The sequence below is a fragment of the Protobothrops mucrosquamatus genome, unplaced genomic scaffold, assembly GCF_001527695.2.
Source record: "Protobothrops mucrosquamatus isolate PMUCROS unplaced genomic scaffold, P.Mucros_1.0 scaffold3564, whole genome shotgun sequence".
Lineage (NCBI taxonomy): Eukaryota > Metazoa > Chordata > Lepidosauria > Squamata > Viperidae > Protobothrops > Protobothrops mucrosquamatus.
The window spans coordinates 37,554-55,030 of NW_015389530.1; the positions used below are offsets into that span (position 1 = coordinate 37,554).

Here is a 17,477-nt window from a genome sequence, read left to right on the forward strand (position 1 = left end):
GCTGCATTCCTTTAGGATGATAGTATAATAATGTCATTCCTTCTTAAAGCACAAACCTTGAACATATATGCAAAAAGGGGGGGAGAAAAAACTATTTAAAAATCTACTTTCACAAACATTGGGAAACATTTAATAACATGACCAAAAGTATCTACAGAAATAAATTTTAAAGATAAAACACAGTTGTTTTGAAGACAAAGGAATGTTTCTTTTCAGTGTTATTGACTACAAGATTAATTTCTGCTTTGCCGAGATGATTAATACTGATACAAAAATAATTTATTAACAAATAAATTGTTTAAAGTCAAAGTAATACATAAAACTATAAAAACATATAATCACTTCCCTAATTAAGAACTCTCTGAGATTAAAAATAAACAAATTCAAATAGAAATTAAAAGTCAATTAGTCTTTAATGAATAATCTTGATACCTTATTTTACTCCCTTAACTTTGTTTCATTAACCTGTATGCATGCAGGTATTTTTCACTTCAGCATAATGCAGCTAGGGAATTTCTATGACTTTCAGTAAGTATTCATAAACAATATTTGTGTCTCTTTAAAAAATGATTCATCATTTACTTTTATCCTGTGAAAAGAGCAAATGTGTTAGTATGTTTGAAAAAACTGATCAGAAACAGGAAATACACTTCATTACTTCTTTGAGGTTATTTCTACATATGTTAGATAAATAGGTAATGTTTAATTGCAGCAGTTGAATGATTTTGCTGCTCAGAAGAAATACTGAGATTTAGCTTGATAATTTTAAGAGCACTTCAGGTTTGTTTCTGTTTTCTTTTTTGAAAAATTAAAATACTGAGTTTGTGCCCCCAAGGATTAACAAGATTAAAAAAACAAAGCTCTTAGAATTAAAATCAACATCCGAGGCACATTAAACAGCAGGAACAAATAACAGAATTGGAGGAATTAAAAAACGATATTAAAGGGTATTCCAAATCCAGATCTATACTTACATTACAAAATAAATTTAAAAGGATCAAATTAACTTTACAAAAGCATTTCCTCTTCAGTTCTTCCCTCTTCTATGATGCACCTTCTTACAAGTTATATATTTTGTTGGTGTTTCGCCTTAGAACAGCTAACATGACAGGTAATGACACCTCTTTGAGATAGGCAATTTCTTTCACTGTGTGCAGAGCTACTCCAGGATGAGAAAACCGGCTTACACTTTTTGGCACCTAGGAAAAAAAGAAGCTTTAGACAAAGAACAAAGGTTTCGACTCTCTACCCAAGCACCAATCAGAAAATAGGTTTAACAAGTAAAAAAAAAAGATTATATCTTATTCTAAATGTAGCCCTATTGATAAAGTATGTCTTTCTACTCCTGCAAACAAGTAGTTGTTTTGATTAACAATTTGTAAAGCAACGTGTGAAAAACTCATGCAATTGCTAACAGATCTACATATATCCTTTTACTGGCAGAAAGATTGACATCTGCCTTTCTTCATTTCTCCCAAAAAGTTATGTTATTAATATACGAATGTGCAATTGATAGCAATTTCAGCCTCGGGTTTCACTTCTCTGACAGCAGGGGGTCCCCCAACCTCTGGGCTGTGGCCCACTACTGGGCCGTGAACTGTTCAGGACCAGGCTGCCCAAAGCACGCATCCCCACTTGTGTGAGCAGCGAGTAAGCACGTGCAGGTGTACTCCACTTCCACAAATGGTGAGTGTGCATGCCCCCCACTCAGGCAAATGGAGCTGTGCGCATGCACACGCTTGCCTGAGTGGAACCATTCCCTCTCCCTCCATCTGCTGGTCCACAAAGGTTGGGGAAGTCTGTCTTACAGTATTCGGTTATCCTCAAATTCCAGCAGCTATTTCTGTTTAACTGAGGACTACCAGTATGTTCTTCCACCTATGATGCTTCCATGGATAACTGTTCAGAAATTTGAACTATGAATACTGGCTGAGGTATTAAATTCTTTTTCCTACTAAGTAAATTGATTTAATAATTATGTAACATTAGCACAAATGAATACATAATATACCATGGATCAGGAATAATTTCATTTAATATATAAACTATGTAGTTGTTGTTTTTCCTCTGCTTTATTTCTTTGCATATCATAAAAAAAATACAGCAATGAAGACAGAATTAAATTTAAATCTACTTTTAATTCTATTTAGTAGTATTACAAATACACTGAATTCAGTTTTTACTGAATACGGAAAGCTTTGAACTAATGGAATATTTTGGTGCCTGTAATGTTGTAATATCTTTGTTATCAATCTTTTGTTACGGTTTTCCAAGATATCACATCCATGAAGTATTTTATTACAAATCAAGAGGAAAAATGACAGCTTTTACACATTGCAAAATCTCATTTCCTATTTATGTTAACTGAGTATAAACAGTGAAAGATAATGGATATATTTTCTAAAAACAATCTTACCTGCCGAGGAAGGAAATAAGGTGCATCTGTTTCTACCACTATTCTACTTAATGGGATTTTTCGAACAGATTCTCTAGCCTCATTTGCTGATGGGTAAGACAGCAACGCGGTGAATCCAACAGTCAGATTTGGAAAGTAGTCTAAAAGTGGTTCAATGACACTATATCTGCCGGTGAAACAATGCCTATGAAGGGATCAAAAATAATGGTCATCCCAGTTCAGATGAATAACCAGTAACAAGAAAACATTAAGGAAGGTCATATTAAAGACTTGACAAAACAGTTATGTAGCATGGTAGTTGCTATTTCAGTAATTCTTTTTTTGTATGAGAACTGTGGGATTCGTTGTCTAGTTGAAATAAAATTCACAAGCCAAAGCTTCCAAGAGAAAACAATGGTAATTTATTTGTACTCCTTTGCAAAGGAGGTGCTCCTTGTGCATGTAAGCACACAGTGGACACACACCAAATCTACAATATTCATTCTTTATATTCTCCATTGCCGTTACAAATTTACCTCCCACCTTTTCTTCATTGGCTTAGTAATCCTACTGTAATCATGTCGTCACAACCTATCCAAAGCTCCTAAAGGGAATACATTATCTCCGCCCTTGATTACATCTCCCACTACTCAAATTTTATCGCCCCCTTCTCTTATTTACAAATTACCTTTTATGGTTGTTAGTTCCTAGGGCAGGGGTAGGTAACCTTGGCTCTTTTATGACTTGTGGACTTCAAATCCCAGAATTCCTGAGTCAGCTGGCTCAGGAATTCTGGGAGTTGAAGTCCACGAGTCATAAAGGAGCCAAGGTTGCCTACCCCTGCCCTAGGGGTTGTCTCTAAAGTTGCTATCATATCAGTAGATTCTGGTTAGGACCAGTTTTCAGCGTAGCAGAGACCTTCCTAGGTACAATTCTCAAGCTTCAAGCTAGGCTCATGAGTTTAAAATATATACAATGTATTTGCTTCACAGGCTAGCATGTCTTCTCACAGTTCTGTAAAAACAATGAACTCTTTTTCCCCACAATCCCTCCTTTTTCTTTTCACTGGCCCTACTTTCTCTAACTGTGTCTCCTCACCTATAGTGAATACTGGATTAATCCTTGGTTTCTCCACTATAGGAGTTAAACCTAACATTAAACATTCAATTCCTTCTGCAGCTGCCACCTTGACTTCCAAGTCAGCTAAATTATTGCTACGGGCTTCAAAAGAATTTCCTTTCTGATGCCCTTCCACACGTACTATAGCAATCGCTTCAGGCAACATCAAATTGTCCAATACCTGTGTAATCAGTTCCCCATGAACTAAATCCTTCCCTTTCCTATTAATCAACCCTCATTCTTCCCAAATCTTTCCAAAAGTGTGCACTATTCCAAAAGCATACTTTGAAACAGTGTATACAGTCCCTCTCTGTTTCTCCAACAATTTTAAAGCTTGATTTAATGCATACAATTCACAAGTCTGTGCAGACCAACTTAAAGGCAACTTTCCTTCTTCTACCAAAATTTCTTCTCTTCCTTCTACTTTTGCATATCCATTTCTCCTCTTCCCTTCTACCACTCTGGAGGACCCATTTATAAACAAATTAGCACCTTCTCCTAGAGCAGTGGTTCTCAACCTGTGGGCCGGGACCCCATTTGGGGTCGATCGACCATTTCACGGGGGTCGCCAAGCAAGGCTGTCCGCCATTTTTTTTGTCCACCATTTTTTTTGTCCGCCATTTTTTCCCCTTTTCCGGTGGGTGCCTTACCTCCCTTGGGCTGGGCCAGCTGGTGGTCAGCCAGCTACGCCTCGGCCGGCGCAGGGGGCGAAACCACGCATGCGCGGCACTCCCGGGCAGGGAAAGTCCTTGACTTACGACTGGTTGGGTAGTCCTCGACTTACGACCAGTTTAGTCCTCGACTTACGACCGGTTGGGGTCGCGGCATTAAAAAGGTTGAGAACCACTGTCCTAGAGCAACATCTGTTAAGTCAGGTCTAACTCTTGTCTGTAATTCAATTACTTCAATACAATAATGTTCAATATCCGTTCCTTCTTCTAACTTAAAAATTGAGCTAGATTCAAACTAACATCAGTAGTCAATACTAGATCATTTTGTTCCATAAGCATACTCTCATATTTTAAAATCCTCGAGTCTGTCAGCCGTCGGCTGGCTTTCTGGTTCAAGATTGCCCTCACTTGATGGGGAGTACTAACCACCAAAGCTCCCCCAAACGTCAGTTTTCTGCTCTTCTTTACTAACACTGCTGTGACCGCCACCGCTTGAACACAATCTGGCCATCCTCAACAGACAGGATCTAACATTTTTGACAAAAATGCCACTGGCTGCCTCTTTCCTCCCCACTTCTGGGTCAAAACCCCCAAAGCTATTCCTTCAATTCTCTCAGCTGTTATTCTTCTACTTTTTTCACTAATCAATAAATCAGTGTGTCCTGCACACAAACATAAAGGCATAAAAAAATAAAGCAAAAAAAAAAAAGCAACTTCACAAAACAAACAAGCTTAATGAGGTATTCTGAGTTACTAAAATATATGTGGTTATGCAAATAAGTCACTAGCCATTGCAAAGGCTGAAACTAGGCATCAAATTTTTCCAGTATTTAACAATACAATTATCTCTACCGCCTAAAAAAATGCAAGCAAAAGCTACAAAGGTAGGTGTTAGATTTCACATCACCCCCCTTTCTCTGTCTCTCAGACCAGAGCTCAGCAGAAAGTAAGCAGAGAAAAAAAAATGTTAAAAGACTCAGAAACAGCGCCCCTCCTTTTCTGCCTCTCTCGCTCTTCCAAAGCAGAGAGAAAAAAAAAATAACAGCTGACAACAGAGAAGGCAGAATTTTTTTAAAAAAAACCTGCACACACACACACACACACAAACTTCACCCTTTTCCCATTATCTTTCAACAAAATAGTTCTCTCTCTTCACATGCATTTTTCCAGGAATTTCTCTCACACATCCTCCATGGGACTTTTCTCATGCAAACACTTGCCATTGCCTTTCCATTTCACAACAACAACAAAATCTGCAATTTACTGTTTCTTTTACAGGCTGGGGCATTTACATATCAGCATACTCCATTCAAACTATTCCCTTTCATACTTTCTCCAGGCAAACCTTTCACAAGCCAATGAGCTCCATTTTCCACATCTCTTTTTGTTTGTTTTTAAATAAGGCCTTTTTGTTTATTATTATTATTAGAGAAACACAGACACACACATATACACTATATCTCCACACTCCTCTAACAAAAACAAACTATTTTTTCTTTTCCTTAACTACAAATGTACTGCCTGGGATCGAACAAGCATATATTTTTAGTGCTTGACATAGCCAATTTTCGAAACTTCCATATTTTGGCCAAAATACACTAGTGCATTTAATAGGATTTCTTGGCCACTCAAAACAAAAATATTGAATCGTTCTTTCTTTGCTTTTAGTCCTGGTTTTACAACACTGCGCCCCATGGACTATCTGGCAGAATGTTCAGAGGAGATCCCATCTCCCCTCCACGGCACTTCTTGCCCACCCTGTTTGCCATGCTAGGACCACAATCTCTTCAAAGTTTAACCAAACCACCCACCCCGAGCAGGGAAAGCCAGATCCCCATCGGCGCCATGGCCCCCCAGTCCCAGCTAGGATTGCATGCTCCCCCCATCTATGCTGGGCCTCTTGCCCACCGCCCCACCTGCCAGAGACCCCTGGATCTTCCCCAACCCTGCCCGGCCCCCACAGGCGTCCCCCCATGACCAACATCAAGGTGGCCACGCCCATCCCAGCCACGCCCACCCAGTCTGCCGTGACAACCGCAGCCATGCCCACCCAATGGGCCACACCCACCCAGTGGACCATCCCCCCATCCCCCCTGAGGGCACCACAATGCTGATGCAGCCCTGGCACTTTGCGATAAATAAGTGGGTTTTGGATTGTGGTTTGGGCACTCGGTCTCTAAAATGTTTGCCATCACTGGGCTAGCATGTCTTCTCACAGTTCTGTAAAAACAATAAACTCTTTTTCCCACAAAACCTTATGTCAAAATTATCTTGAATGGAAACAATTATTTTATGGAATCTTACTTCAATGAAATTGAATTCTTTCATTCAGATTATGGTTTCATTTTCAGCTTTGATTTGTGAGTTAGAAGAGTCCATAGGAAAAAATTATATTGCTCAGCTCAGTGGTGGCGAACCTATGGCATGGGTGCCAGAGGCGGCACTCAGAGCCCTCTCTGTGGGCACACGTGCCGTCGCCCCAGTCCTAGGCCTTCAGCTGGGTTTTATAAAACCTTTTCGCTTTAGGCCTCCGCCGCCGTGTGCAAAAAAAAAAAAAAAGTTCAATCCGTCAATTTCAACTGTTCGTGGGGGAAAAAAAAGATCTTGCAAAATTGGAATTGATTGATTGAACTTTTTAGTCCCACCCAGTCTGCTGTTACCACTGCAGCCAGACCCAGCCAATGGACCACACCCACCCGGCACTCCACGATGCATAAGTGGGTTTTGGGTTGCAGTTTGGGCACTCAGTCTCTAAAAGGTTTGCCATCACTGGCTTAGCTATTCATAAATCTAAGGTCTTGGCAACTGAAATCTTTTAAGGTTCTAGAATTTTTCCCAAGGTGTCATTATCTACATTTCATGATAATATTCTAATCAGGCAGACGATTAAGCGCTTCAAGATTCAATTACTGGTGTTTTAAAATAAAAGGAACAGTGCAACTTAAGAACACAGTACAATTACCTGTGTATTTTGTAGTCTTTTGGCACACATTTTTTCATGATTTCTAACAGATCAGCATCAGCATCTCTGCAGTGTATGACCAATGGCTTCTTTAAGGAAACAGCTAGATTCAGTTGCCTCTCAAAAACCTGAAGCAAGTAAAAAGCAGCACACCTTCAAAGGCCATTACAACTGCCCTGAGAACAAAAGTAAGACATGGGGGAAATATGCTGCATTAAGCACAGCTTTTTATAATGTAACCAAACCAAAGCATATTATGAATACTCAAATACAAGAAATACTGGACTGTTTTCAGTTATTTATCACTTTTACCATTTTAGGATAGCATTGCATATATTTCTTTGGAAACAGCACTTCACAATGGTTCAACAACCCATTCTGGAGTTTAAAAAAAGGTTCTGAATTTGTCACAAGGATTCAACAACCTACCCCCGAGTAAAAAAGATTCTGAATTTGTAATGTTCTGACGTTCAAATGTAAAGTCAGAACATTACAAATTCAGAAGCTCTTTTGCTCTGGGGTTCTTTGAGCTGTAACTGGGGCCATTTAAGTTCTGAATATTGTCGGACACTTCCAGCAAGGCCAAAACAGTTGCTTTGAATTCGAAGCAGAGCAACTTCATTTCAAAATTTGGCATTCGAGTTCAAAACTTTTCGGACACTTCTGCAATCCACCACTCGTTTATCAAAACCATCATCATCTTCAATGGTCTGACAGCGTATTTTACCTAAAGCCAGTTAATCAATGCAATTACTGTTTAGTACTATAGAATTATAAAGTATTTTAACACAAATTTTTAATATAAAAACTTACCTTATGCTGCTTTGAAATTTCTGTACTACATTTATGAGAGTAATCCAGTCCTATTTCGCCAAAGGCAATCGCTTTGGGGTGTCTCATTGCCTGCAAAAGATTTCTTTCATGAACTTCTGTGTAATAACGAGCGAAGTGTGGATGGCAGCCAAATGCCCCCCAAACCATGTCTTCTTCTAATAAATCTTCCCATAAGTTGTTTTTTAAAGTACGAGGGTCACAAAAGTCAGCTATACAGCCCTGAAATTCTTTAGGAAAAGTGCTACTATGCATTTCCCTAAATTCAGAAAAAGTGCCTCTGAAACCTGTTTTTGAATATAACATGTCCAAATGGCAGTGTGTGTCAATAAACCCTTCTTCTAAATATCTGGGCAATCTCCTTGGCAAATCCTGGTTTACACAATTATTAATGAAAGAATCTGACTTGCGTGATGAAGAGAAGATAGGAATATATGTTCCTATTTCCATACTATGGTGCCTTTTTTTCTCTTTATAGTCCAATAACGAACCATGTGACCACTCTCTCTCTTGCATACTTTGCACTGAAGGTTTTTTATCCTTTGATGTATTTATTGGTCTTTCTAAAGAAATATCACAGAGATTATTGGAATATGAAGTGTTTTCAGTGGGGCTTGAAAAAGAATGTGTTGGCTTTGGACTGCTTGTCCAGTATTTTGCATAATCATTCATTTTCTGACTGTATAAATGAGGAGGATACATCACAAATTCCGTTGTTGACAATGACATTTCCATTGGTTCTGAAAGACTGTGGTTAGGGATGGAATCTTCTTGTGAAAAAGTAACCAGTGGTCCTCCATCTTCTGTGTCAGACAAACTATTTTCAGCTGAAAGTTCTTTCTTGGGCTCCATACACTGAAGAAGAAAAAAAAAAGGGGGGGGGAGGGAATCAATTTAACATGAGCATAAAAATGATGAGATTTATTCAGAAGTCCATTTTTTTCTATAAGAATATTTAAAATGACACCTAGGTCACTTCTAGTGCAGTATATCCAATTGACCAGATTGTCCCTAACATTTCCAACATGTCCCAGTGCAACACAAACTACCAGCAGGCCAATACAATTTTCCCATTGCCCTCCTTTCCCTCTCTCACCTGAACTGCTGATATACACTAAGCATCTAAAACCAGCTGTTCCAAGCAGTTTATTTTGAACACTACTCTCTTTATTAGGCATGCCACAGTTCTATAAGGAAGATATGACTATTATCATAGTAAAAAAGGAGTTAAAATTGCTGTAGTAAAGAAATAAAAAAAAATCACATCTAAAGCCAGATAATTTATGTCATTTAGCAAATAATTAGAAGTAATATGATTAATTAAGTGTAACTCATTCTGCATAATTTAGGTCTCCTAAGGACATCTGACTAAAATATATGTATTCTTAATAACATTATCAGAAATTCTTAAAAATCATGCAATTTGAATACCCCACAGAAAAGTTAATATAGTCTCAAAATTAAGCTAATTTGTGAATGTTTGTCAAATACAGAAATAACATTTCAGTAAAAAATATAGATCTTCTGTGTATCTGGAATCATATTTCCGTCTACCACTTAAATCTCCCACAATGGTGCCATTTCTAAAAGTCTACGTAATTAGAATCCCTAAATATTTTGTCAACTAAAGCGGCTCTCTTGATACTTAAGTCTATTATTCTTGCACTACCTATGCAATAATGAAAATCTGAGGGCATTTTAGCACATTTCCAGACTAAGTTGTAAATGTGTTTTTATTCAGTTTAGGTTTCTTAGGTTTGATCAAAATAGTGACATTAATACTATTTAATAATTAAATTTTACCTTTTGATCTGTTTCCGAATCATCCATAAACACTGATTGAGAGGATTCAACAGTAACAGTTGTCTGGAAATTCACAAACTTCTCTGTGGCATCACTTTGTGTATTAGATGAAGTGGAGGAAATGAATTTGTCTTTTGCTATGTTTTTTTGTTTTGCAGAAGTACTAACGCCTTTTATAAGAGCTTTCTGATTGTTGCTATTCTGCTTGGTCTCTTCAGCTTCATATTTTGAATTTTCAGATATGCTTCTCAAGTGGGTTTCTGATTTCCAATATTTTTTTTTACTTTGGCTGGCAAAAATATTCCCATCAGAGGTTTTACTTAGCTGTTTAGGAGAGACTTGCCTATCTTTTTGTTCTCCAATTTGTGAACAGCTAGACATGCTTTTAAATTTGTGCTCTGAGTGGCAATTTTCTTTCCAAGTTTTACTCTGCCCAACATCTATTTTTTCTTTTACTGAAACCTGTGAGTCCTCTGATCCCTGATAAAGTTCTACTTCATCTTCATAACTTGATTCTATGTGAACATATTTGGAAATAACCATCGGTTTGGAAAATTCTCTCGTGTTACCCTTAGTTTTATTTTCTTTTTTTGTAGAAGCTTTTTCAACACTGGAATCTTCTTGCACATCAAGTTCATCCTCAAGTCTTGACAGTCGATGACTTTGCTTTGATCTAACCAACAGTTTGGAAGGTTCTCTTATGCTATACTTAGAATTTTTGTCTTCTGTTTCTTTAACAGCCTTCTTAAAGCTGGAAACCTGTTGAAATTCCAACTCATATTCAGATTTTGATTGTTTATGTCTATGTTTTGAACCATGCCTTGGTTTGGAAACTTCTTTAACACTATACACGGTTTTATTATTTGTTTTTGTAACAGTTTTCTCAATGCTGGGATCCTTCTGAAAATCTGTTTCACGTTCTGGTCTTGATACAATAGAAATTAGTGTTAAACCAGCTGGTTTAGAAATCTCTTTTGTACTGTACTTCAAAGTTTTATTTTCTTTTTTTGCAGTAGCTTTTTTGAAGTTGGAGTCCTGTTGAAGTTCTGATTTTTTCCCAAATGACAATTCTGCAGAGTTTTCTGATTTCGAAGAAACTTTCTGAATGTTGGATTCTTGTTCTTTTTCTTCTGAACTTGACATTACAGATACATGTCTTGAACTGCCATCTGACCAACATGATTCTTTATTGCCTTGCTTAACAGAAATATTAATACGTTCCTTTGGTGCAGTTTTCAAAAAATGTGATTTGTTTCCAGTTTGTTGCTCTCTAATTTCTGATACTACTGAAAATTGTCTCAGGTTGTTAATTGATCCAAGTTCCTCTTTTTTAGAAGGGCTTTCCTTATGAATTCCATTTAGAGATGAAAGTTTTCTTTGGGCTTGCAATTGTCCCCCAAGTACACTCAGCAGAGCTTTACGATATATTAATCGAGATCCCTCATCCTGATCTTGGCCTTTTATTCTTTTCCGGCCACATTCAGCCCGCTTTTCTTTTAAAGCACTTTTTCTTTCAGGGACTGCTGCAATGTTTATTCTTGTATCACTGCAATCTTCTTGCTTGATCTAAATAGTAAAGAGTAAGGTATGCTTAATAAATTGTAAGTAAAAGCCCACTCACAAGACTATTCAGCCCACACTAGGTTAGGTAGGAATAGCCATGTTCATCAGCAATATTGAGATTTGAAGGAATTCTTGATTACAGGCCATAAATTATATGGCGAAACAAAAATGCTTTTTCCTCTTACTTGGCTCCTTACACCATCAGGACTAATCCTGCCAGAATTTGAAACTTGCCGTGTCATCAGGGCTCCTGGCAATCTACTCTTAAAACCAAAACTGCAGGTCAACATTTGTTCTTATGTTTATAATTCCTTACTACAAGGACTGTAACCAGAACAAAATAGTTTAGATGATAACATAAGCTATCAAACTTTAGTTAAGTTAAATGTTTCTGCTGGTTGGAACAAAATTCCTAGAAGCGTGAACTCATAAAAAAATAATTTGATATTTATTAAAGACTGTAGGAAAACAAAAAAAAAATATCCAGGTTATATAATTAAAAAATATATATTTTTGAAGGCTAAACGAGAGAGGGCAACGTAACTGACGTTAATTACAAATACTTCAAAAACTTACAAAACAAAAAACGAATGACTGGATAAAAAAATTGAATTATTCTCCAAAGGAAATGAAGGTTATCAGAACACAGCATATAATATATTTTAAGTCAAAGACAGGATTTGGAGGCCATCCATCGTTAAACCCTTACAAAGCAACACTGTCTGACAAACAACTGCAAAGTAATAAAAACATCTAAGACTCAACAGCAATCTATATTTTAATTCCCTCCGCAGGGAATTTTTTACTCAGCAGTTTTGGCTGCTGCTTACATACCTTCAGTTTCAGAGATTCCTGAGAGGAAAATGCCATATTTTTCGTAGGCATCTTGGAAGCGGCCGGCTTTGGAAGAAAGCTGAAGAAGACAGGAGCGTCTTGCCCACCGCTGAGGTCATCGTCTACTTCAAATTCATCAGAGGAAGAAGCCTCGGCGGCGAATGAAGTGCGGGAGAATGCCCTGCACGAAGACGCCGAGGCGAAGACTCGAGGCTTCCCCAAGGCAGCCGGCCCGCTGCAGCCGGGCCTCGGGCGAGCAGGGACCCGGGCCGGCGCTTCGGTGCTCTTGCAGAATTTCGCAGGTGAGCTCCCAGCTAAGCCGTCCCACTCGATTTTGCGTCTCCTGCTCGGCTGCATCGGGGCTAAATGACCTGGACCTTAAAAAGGGGAGGGAGGGAAGGAAAAGAAAAAAAAGAAAAAGGCAAGTTTGAATGCAGTGTTTCTCAACCTTGACCATTTTAAGGCATGTGGACTTCAACTCCCAGAATTCCACAGCCAGCAACGCTGGCTGTGGAATTCTGGGAGTTGAAGTCCACATGCCTTAAAATGGAACACTGCATTTAATGCATTTCCGCTTGGCTGGTGCAGCCGTTTTATTTCAAAACAGGCTCGCATGAGCCGAAAAGGCAAATAAAGGAACGCTGGGGAATACTCCGCCAAGGTTCTCCCCACCTTTATACAGGCGCCCTCAAGAGAAACGACCGCCAGCAAAAGCCATCTTTAAAGCCAAAATGTGGGGGGGAAAGGACGAGGATCTGCTCCGCTGCAGGCGACGGCCCTCCCCCGGCCCCATCTCCCAGGGCACCAGGCGCACCCACCCTCCGGCCTCCTCCGGCGAGAGCAGCAACGCCCGGGAGGGCAGACAGGCGGAGAGCCCTAACGCCCCTCCCCGCTCTGCCCGGGGAAGCCCAGAAGGGCACTTCGCGACGAGTCCGAAAGGAAGAGAGGCGGGTCACGGAACCTTCTTGCAGGCCTTCGGGACGGCCTCCCCCCCCCTCCGCCGCCGCCGCCGCTGCTAAGCTGCGCCGCTCATTGGTGGATTCCAGCCGCCTCCGCTGCCAGCCAGCCCCCCCCTTTGGCGACTCGCCCGCCCTGGATCTGCTGCCCGATACCTTCTCGCGCCCTCCGCCCGCCCCGCGCGCTATCCCTGCCCCTCCCCCCCCGTTCTCGCGCAACGTCTGGGGAAGCGCCTCCCCAAAAATGTCGGGGGGGAGGAGGGAAAGAGGAAGCGCCTCGCCAAAAATGTCGGGGGGGGGAGTCGGAAGCCGCGAAACGGCCTCCCCGGAAGTGGCTTCTTAGAAAGTGAAAGTAACCGGTAGTTTTAAAACGAGGAATGGGCGTGAAGCCGCCTGCTGGCGTCACTTTGAGAGGGGGTGCCGGGTGCTTTTGTTGTTCTCCCCTCAAGGAACCGTGCGTGACTTAAGGGGGCCAACGAGTGGGTTTAAAATGAGGTTAACTTTACTATGAGAAAGGCTGTACTTGCACAATGTGCTAAGATAAAATCAGGAGGAATCCAGCCCTCAAAAAAACCATCAGGAATGTATGTTCAGTACAGTACTTAGCCTTTCTACTTTTGGTCAGGATGTTTCACATGAAAAAAAAAAAAAGGGAGGGTGTTTCTCACTGTTCAGACCCATCTTCCTTCTCCATAAATCACAGATGTCCTGTCCGGCAGACTTCTTTGCTCTAGCTAACTTGCATTTGCTGTGAGTTGTGGGAAGTCAGAGCCCCAGAGAAGGAAATATTAAAAGGGCAGAAAAATATATTTCCTCAAAAGTATTTTAAAAAGCAGAAACCAACTTTGGCTCCAAATCTCTCTGCCCCAAGCAAGACCAAGCCCCATACAGATGCAGATTAAAACCATCAGAAAGTTGAAGCCAGAGCAATCAAGAAGACAAAGAGAAAATCTGCATGCCCCACCCAAACTCTAGGAGTCATTAGCCCCATCACCTGGGAAGCAGGATATGATAATAGGATTAAACCACAGATATCAAGGCCTAGAAAAGCACTCAGAAATAGCCTCAAAGTTCATGCCACAGGAACAGGAAACTATTCCAAACAGGGCTAGAGGGGGTATAAAAAGCCTTCTACCCATGTGCTCACTCTCTTTCTTCTCCTCTGCTCCTTCTTGCAAGGACCATCTTCTGCAATAAACTGTAACCTTCTTCCCAAAGCAGTCGCCATGTTTGCTTATTTATTCCCGGCTTGGATGAACCAGGATGAAGACTTACTTCTAACAGAGTACAGATAATAAATAACAGGGGTCCTCTTTCTCCTTTAAGAATGTCCATGTAATAATAATATTACATCACAGTGCAGTATTGTGCAGAGTACAGTATCGGGGCTACAATGTTAGAACAACAGAAGAAAAAGATTTAGGTGTGCTCATAGCAGATGATTGCAAATGAGTAAACAATGTGGCCAGGCAACTGAAGGCAAACAAAAGTCTGGGATGCATCACTAGAGGGATGACCAGCAGGAAAAAGGAGGTCCTAATCCTGCTATATAAGGCTTTAGTCAGACCCCATTTGGAATATTGTGTCCAGTTCTGGAGATCTCACTTTAAAAAAAATATTGATAAGATTGAGCGAGTCCATACATGGGCAAATAAAAATGGTGCAAAGTCTGAGGGACAACATAACAGGAAAGATTGAAGGAACTGAATATGTGCAATCTGGAGGACAGAAGGTAAGGGGAGGGCATGATTAAAATCTTTAAATATATTAAGGTGTGAATAAGGTCCTAGAAGGCATATTTTCAATATTAAGCAAAAATCAGGAGCACGGGGAATAACTTCAAATTGACAGGAAGGTTAAAAGTAATGTTTGAAAGTATTATCTCACAAAAAGAGTCATGGAAGCTTGAAACCAACTTCCAGCAGAGGTAATGGGTCAATCTTCAGAAACTGAGTTTAAAAATGCTTGGGACAAACACGTGTCTTTCATCCAACAAAAAATTAAAATTAAATAAAAATAAATAATAAATTGAAAACAAAAAAAAAACCTCAATGGATAAGCTCAATGGATCACTGGCTGTTTTTCTATTGTCAATTTTCTATGTTTCTATGTGCATTCTTCCTTCATCCTGGTGTTGCCTCTATATCCTCAGTACCACTAAATGTAGGTCAGGGATATCCAACTTTTGCAACTTTTAAGACTTGTGGATTTCAACTCCTAGTACACAGATCGTATAGATGCCCAGTATGGACACTCCTCCAGTAGGCCAAAGGAAAGAACAACACTGCCAAATTTGGAGAAAAAGGAGAAATTCTCTTCCTTCTCTTCTTCCAAGTACTATTTCTCTATTTCTGTAATGTCCTTCTCTATTGAAAGCTCCTCTGCCTTCCTCAATGAAATAGGACTAAAGATGCCTCCATCTGGCACTGAGATAAGAGGAATTTCCACAGTATTTATTTCAGGTCTCTGTTAAAGGGAACAGAAGAAGCAATGACAGATTACCTTGCAAGAAACAGTTACAAATATCATTGTGCTATATATTTGAATGTAATCATTTAGAGTAAGTAGAAGCCATATAGAACAGTTTTTGAGACGTTTTGCTCTCAGAACCTCTTCCCATTTTTAAAAATTATGGAGGACTCCAAAAAAAGCTTTTGCTTAAATGGGTCATACATATTTATCACTATTTACTATATTAAAAATTAAAACTGGACAAATTTATACAATATTTATTAAATCATGTAAAAATAATATTAATGCATTGGATAGTAACATAAATATTTTTAGCAAAATATTTTTAACAAAAATAAGTAAAACATGACAAAAATAAGTAAAACATGACATTACATTTTTTCCCAATATTTTTAATATCTGGCAAATTTTGAGTTCATGGACTCAGAGAGAGTGTTAGGACAATTCCCCAGGGTCCTCAGACCACACTTTAAGAAACTCTGATACAGAAGAATAAGTAATAGTAGATTAGTAGTATGTTTTTGATGCTTCTGCAACTAGTTTTAAAAACCTCTGAATTATTATTACATCAATTTAATAAATTATGTCCATCTTACTACTCAGTCATCCCCAAATTCTCCAAATATGGAAATGAAGTTGTAGTATTTTATATTCTGCAAAAACCTCAAAAGTAATAGAAAACCTATTAAATAGCCATCCAGTTTTGTCTGCAACAAAATTGGTCTGCTTAAAGTCAAATTAAGGCCTGTTTAATTTTCAATATGCACTAAGTCTAAAATATTAACCAGGTTACAGAATAATAGGAGCTGAATTCTGAAATTACCAAAGCTAGATTATATGAAATCATGGTGGTGTGCTTGGTGGTGTTGTGCTTGACTGTTCTAAATTATATCTTTTCACTTAGAAAATAATTTTGTAATGGGACAAAAAAGTTGTTTCTATTACTCAGAAAATGGGAAAGTTTCTAGAATTTTTGTCAGGGACTTTATGAAGGCCATCTATGCCTACAAGAGAATCTACATGGAAGGGGGAAAATGGCCTATCCTGACTTTGGGAAGTATTTCAATAGCAGGAGAATTTTCTAAGCTGACTGAATTATCCACTTAGCAGAAAAAAAAACCCCATGTATTTTTACTCTCATCTGGTATACAGATGTATATTACCTTTCAATTGTAAAATTCCTTTTATTATGATTAAATGTTCTACAGTGCTTATCAGTGCATTGAGCACTATCTAATGAACTCATATATTAAGGACAACCAGATAAAACTTATCATTGTTCCTTCACTTAATATTTTTAGTGGAATCTGCTCATAATGGTTTTTCTCAAGCAGTAACTCCTTAAGTAGCAAAAAATATGCAGGCATATATATATATATACCCCACGTTTTGAGTCATTATTTTATACATTGTAGAAAAATTGTAAAGAGACTTAGTGATTATCTAATTAAATACCATCTACAAAATAAGAAAAATACATTTGTTTTCAGAGAACGTACCAACTGTATACCAAGTTGCAACTGATGGATGCTGCTCTTTTATATGTTTTTTCTTTTGCTTAAGGTAGTATTTTGGCTAGATCAACAAAATAATTTCAACCAGAACAGGAAAATAAGAGAAATCCATATACAAATGGATTTGAAAAACGTTTTCTCATTATGTAACATCAATATAGCTTTCTTGTATATATAACAAGTATAACAGTACTATAAAAATGGATTTTGCTGGTGAAGAAATGCTCCATCTTCTGAAGTCATAACTGATAGAAATGTATTTATATTGAAGATTCAAAGAGGTCATAACTGTTTATCTTATTTTCATCATATAATGCTATTTTTTTCATTAGCTGCTTCTTTTTATCATTGATGTTT

The 17,477-nt window shown here is 38.6% G+C and overlaps 1 protein-coding gene across 1 annotated transcript; it reads right to left on the minus strand.

The window, feature by feature from the left end:
* Window positions 1–394: 394 nt before the first annotated feature.
* Window positions 395–13,010, minus strand: LOC107297845. Its single transcript, XM_015827206.1, has 7 exons — window positions 12,997–13,010; window positions 12,179–12,555; window positions 9,782–11,347; window positions 7,961–8,833; window positions 7,148–7,275; window positions 2,417–2,600; window positions 395–1,199 (listed from the first exon to the last, which is right to left on the minus strand). The coding sequence occupies exons 2-7, from the start codon at window positions 12,533–12,535 to the stop codon at window positions 1,059–1,061; spliced, it is 3,249 nt and encodes a 1,082-aa protein (XP_015682692.1). The 5' UTR covers window positions 12,536–12,555; window positions 12,997–13,010; the 3' UTR covers window positions 395–1,058.
* Window positions 13,011–17,477: the final 4,467 nt, after the last annotated feature.

What these genes read in the sequence shown, in the direction of transcription:
- LOC107297845 (XM_015827206.1), bottom strand. Translation starts at nt 12,535, where the DNA reads ATGCAGCCGAGCAGGAGACGCAAAATCGAGTGGGACGGCTTAGCTGGG. An exon ending in AGGAATCTCTGAAACTGAAG is followed by an intron (nt 11,348 to 12,178) that starts GTATGTAAGCAG and finishes TTTACTATTTAG; the next exon opens with ATCAAGCAAGAAGATTGCAG. An exon ending in ATTCGGAAACAGATCAAAAG is followed by an intron (nt 8,834 to 9,781) that starts GTAAAATTTAAT and finishes TTTCTTCTTCAG; the next exon opens with TGTATGGAGCCCAAGAAAGA.